General features: G+C 33.3%; 1 protein-coding gene across 1 annotated transcript; it reads right to left on the bottom strand.

Annotated features, from left to right (window-relative positions):
- Positions 1-1,714: 1,714 nt before the first annotated feature.
- On the bottom strand, positions 1,715-2,299 carry LOC127086881 (histone H4). The gene has a single exon (XM_051027702.1). The coding sequence runs from the start codon at positions 2,210-2,212 to the stop codon at positions 1,901-1,903; it is 312 nt and encodes a 103-aa protein (XP_050883659.1). The 5' UTR covers positions 2,213-2,299; the 3' UTR covers positions 1,715-1,900.
- Positions 2,300-4,420: the final 2,121 nt, after the last annotated feature.

Below are 4,420 nucleotides of genomic sequence, written 5' to 3'. Positions count from 1 at the left end.
CCCTTAAAGCTCTTCTCTTATCATGCTTAACACATTCATTTATGCCTACTACCTCATGATCAAATTTAAGAAGCAATGACCTCAAGATCTTTGCAACTGTCAATCTTGATGTCAATGTTTATCCATACATCTTGATTTAATTCACCAGTCTCGTTACTCTAGTGAAGAAATCAGTAACACTTTTATTTTCTTCCATTTGAAGTAATTTATACATTTTTTATGAGTTTGTAACCTCACCTGTTTCACATTCTTAACACCTCAAAAACACTTATTTAGGATGTCCCATACTTCGTTTGATGAATTTATATCTCCACCCTTTTTTAAGTTGTCTGAATCACCGCACTGATGGATTATAAAAAGAACTTTATAATCTTTCTTCTTCAAATCTCTATGTGCGACTTGTTCATATGTGCCATTCTCGTCAATTGGTGATACTTCATTCTTCACAAGATCCCAAACATCTTAATAGCAGAAGACAACATTCATCTACTTACACCAATTATCATAATTATTGTCATTAAAGATGGTAAGATTTGTTTGAAAGTTCACTCGAATGAGAAGTTCTATGATTCCCAAGAATTGCAGTGAGGGCTTTAACACCAAATGTTGGGATTAAACATCATTCTTAGATATAATTTGAATCAATCTTAGTGAACAAGAATTAACCTTTCATATTGATCGCACATCTTTTTACCCTCGATTTGAGTTAATCAATTACATATTAGTTGAAAGATGATTCTAGTTTACACTTAGATTTAAAGAGATGAGAATAAAAGACAAATTCAAATTTGAGAGAATACATGATTTTTGAGGAAAGAAAAATATATTACACTGTGCAACAACACTTAATTAAATTATAAAAGGTGTTTTTAGAATGATGAATTTATTTCTATTTATAATAAGATTATTTGCACTCTAAGTAATTTTAAAATAATTAACTCACTTATTACATTAAATAAAAATAAATTCAACTCTATCGAAATTTAGTTGATTCAATTATGTTAAAAACACACATTGAAATAAATTTCTACCATAATTTTATATAGACTTCAACAATGCATGAAAATAAAAATTGAATTTGATTTGAGCTATGAAAATGAACGGAGATTTTTATGAATTGTAAGAAAATCGAATTTAAAAAAGAAAAAAAATTGTGAAGACATGAGCCAATTAACATTATTCTTATAAGTCAAATAGAAAGTAATTAAGTTTAAGTATAATTCAATTCATTACATGTGAATGAAAAAGTGGATCCGTGCTTTAAACCATGCATGAAAAGTTTGACAGAAGAATAATTTCAATCAAATTTATCATACACTTCACTATATATTTATTTTCAAAGTTGTGACCACTTTCTTAAACTAAAGATAACTTTTTATGCGCCTTTAACATTGTCTAAAATATACCTTCACAAATTCAACTTGATACACGTTGACAAATTATTTGAGGTTGTTTAGCATATACATCGATTACTATTACTGGGCAACTCAGTACCTTATTCAAGAACCTGGTCATTAATCTATAACATTCATCTATCGTTAACAGCTTGATCCAACTCTAGGTCCAAATACAACAATTCTCAAAATAATTCACAAGATGGCAATTCAAAGATACTTAACATTCACTTCTGTGTAAGTTAAAGTAGTGAAACACTCAGATTCTTAGATATCAGATACAAATAGGTAAATAATAAAAAGACTAATTAGAAACAATATCACTATAAAGAGTTCTGGTTTTCATTAGATTTCAATTTCAATCCATATGAATTGAGTATGCTAAGATTTCATGAACATTCCACTTCTCAATTGACGTAAACATCATCAAAAGCAACCAGAATTACAATCACACGCACCAATTACTTCACTAAAACTAATAAAATTAAGAAATGAAAGCTTCTTCTTTAACCACCGAATCCGTACAAGGTTCTTCCCTGTCTCTTGAGAGCATACACAACATCCATGGCGGTAACAGTCTTCCTCCTCGCATGCTCAGTATACGTAACAGCATCGCGAATCACGTTTTCCAAGAAGATCTTGAGAACTCCCCTGGTTTCTTCATATATCAAACCACTGATTCTCTTAACACCACCTCTTCTTGCCAATCTGCGAATAGCTGGTTTTGTTATGCCTTGGATGTTATCTCGGAGAACCTTCCTATGCCTCTTTGCACCTCCCTTTCCTAGTCCCTTACCACCCTTTCCACGGCCTGACATTTTCGCGAGAAAATTTGAGATACAGAAAATTGGGAGATTTAGGGTTTAGATTTAGATTTGAATTTGAGTGGGAAATGAGGATTGGGGATCGGAGTATATGTATCGGAGCGAGCGGGAGCTAGAGGAGAGAGGAAAATGAGTTTTGTGCTTTGATATTTGTCGTTGGATTCAATTTAATCAACGGTATTAATTTGTAATCCGTGCGTTATGCGGAATATAAATTGAACGTCGATAACTATATTTTAACGGTGAGATTTCGTTTTTGTTTCGCATGTGCGGATCAACACCCCATGTGCTATTATTGTGTTTTTGGTGGATGCTGTATTTCTTTGTTAAGCATATCATTGTTTTTTATATCTAATGTGACTCTTTAGATTGAATATCTATTATGATTATAAATATTTTTTGTCTCTTATTTTTTATTTTAAAAACTAAATCCTTACTTTTAAGTGAGGTTCAACACTCCTAGTCTTATGTATAGGTGATATAAGATATTTTTGGTGGATGCTATGTGTCTTTGTCAACACATACTATTAATTCCTTTATATTTACTAGTGTTTAAACGGCATTCTTTTACAAAACACAAGAGTTTTTTTTAATGTGCATATGATTCAAAATAAAAATGATATTATTTAAATTTAATTTTAATTTTAATTTTTTATAAAAAAAAATATATAAGAGATATGTAACTATTATATAATAACAATGAGTGAGTGATAACTTAAAATAAAAATAAAAACTGGAAAAGAAATATTTGAAACAAAAATAGCCAACATTAAAAACTATGTTTTGTCTTTATATATTACTATAACTATGTTTTGTCTTTATATATTACTATAACTATGTTCATAAATATTTTTGGTCTCTCCATTTATGAAGTTTTCTTTTTTAAAAAAGTTAAAGTCTGATTTTCCCTTCTTAATATTAATAGTATAATTGACGATTTTTAAATAAATAATTAATCTTAACAAGTGATTCTGCTTTTTTTTTAAATGCTAAAGAGAAAAAGATCAATATTATATTGACTAAGTTTATACATTTTGATAATTATATTTATGAGACTTCTAAACAATATTGGTATATTCGTCCTCGCTTAAAAGTGATGTCGTCTATGCGATATCCTCACATAACACATGGGTTCTCCATTGGCATTGATGACGTGTATAATATTGTTGGTTACTGGAGAGGGAGTCCCTCATGATTCTCTAAAGAATTGGTGGTCAACAACTTCCCCTGATCGGGAGGGAGCGGTTGCCACCCCTTATGGTTTCCTAACTCTATGCCCAAAAGGTCTTTATAAATATCTCTCCCTAAGGTGGTAAGGGGGCAGATCTTAAGTCATACATATCATACCATTTGCCTATATAGAAGCGGCCAATACATATACATAACTTCTCACCTCACGTGAGTAGGTCCTCAAAACCACCCAAAACACCATTGTATAAGGCTTTTCGCCATCGCAGATAAGTCATCACCACCACATAACTTAATATACCTACTGTGGTCTTTGAGCATCTTTTCCTTTCGTTGGGGTGACATGTGAACATGTACCTTTTGACCAGTATAGTGACGTCCATTGTGGGGCTACGATAAAATTAACATGGGGGCACACCTTCTTCATCACCATCACCTTACTCATTATTACCCTTCACTCCTACATTCAACCACTTCCATCCATGGTTAAGAGGAGAACTCTATCCCCTATGCCATAAGGTACCAACGATAGCGGAGATGTCGACGCCCTGACGGAGATGTGTATCGCCATGGACGAATTACGCAATCATACTCAGATTATGGGGGACAATGCTCACAAAATTACACACCGCCAACAGGAGTCCAATCCTTTGGAGGAGATGGAGATGTTGGTCCCTCGTCCACTTTCAGACGAGATATGAGGGGAGTTTGTCCCAAAGGGATTCAAACATCCTTATTTTCCCAAGTTTGATGGGCGCAATGACCCATATGAGAAAGTCACATTTATCAACACACAAATGGCCATCGTAGGAGCGCCTGACTCCCTAAAGTGTAAATTGTTATCTGGCACTTTCATGGACATCGCCTTGCGATGGTATATTGGTCTACCTCATGCCTCCGTCGCCAGCTATCAAGGGCTGGTAAGGACATTTGTGCACCACTTCGCCGGTAGTCATTGTAGGAAAATGTCTATGAATAGCTTGTTCAACATACGCCATGGACCATCAGAGTCTT

This window comes from Lathyrus oleraceus, chromosome 5 (assembly GCF_024323335.1).
Source record: "Lathyrus oleraceus cultivar Zhongwan6 chromosome 5, CAAS_Psat_ZW6_1.0, whole genome shotgun sequence".
Classification (NCBI taxonomy): domain Eukaryota; kingdom Viridiplantae; phylum Streptophyta; class Magnoliopsida; order Fabales; family Fabaceae; genus Lathyrus; species Lathyrus oleraceus.
Note: the sequence above shows the minus strand (reverse complement) of the source record. Positions and strands in the feature narration are given on the sequence as shown.

Bases quoted from the DNA above. Each gene is read 5' to 3' on its own strand.
- LOC127086881 (XM_051027702.1), bottom strand. From the start codon at position 2,212: ATGTCAGGCCGTGGAAAGGGTGGTAAGGGACTAGGAAAGGGAGGTGCA.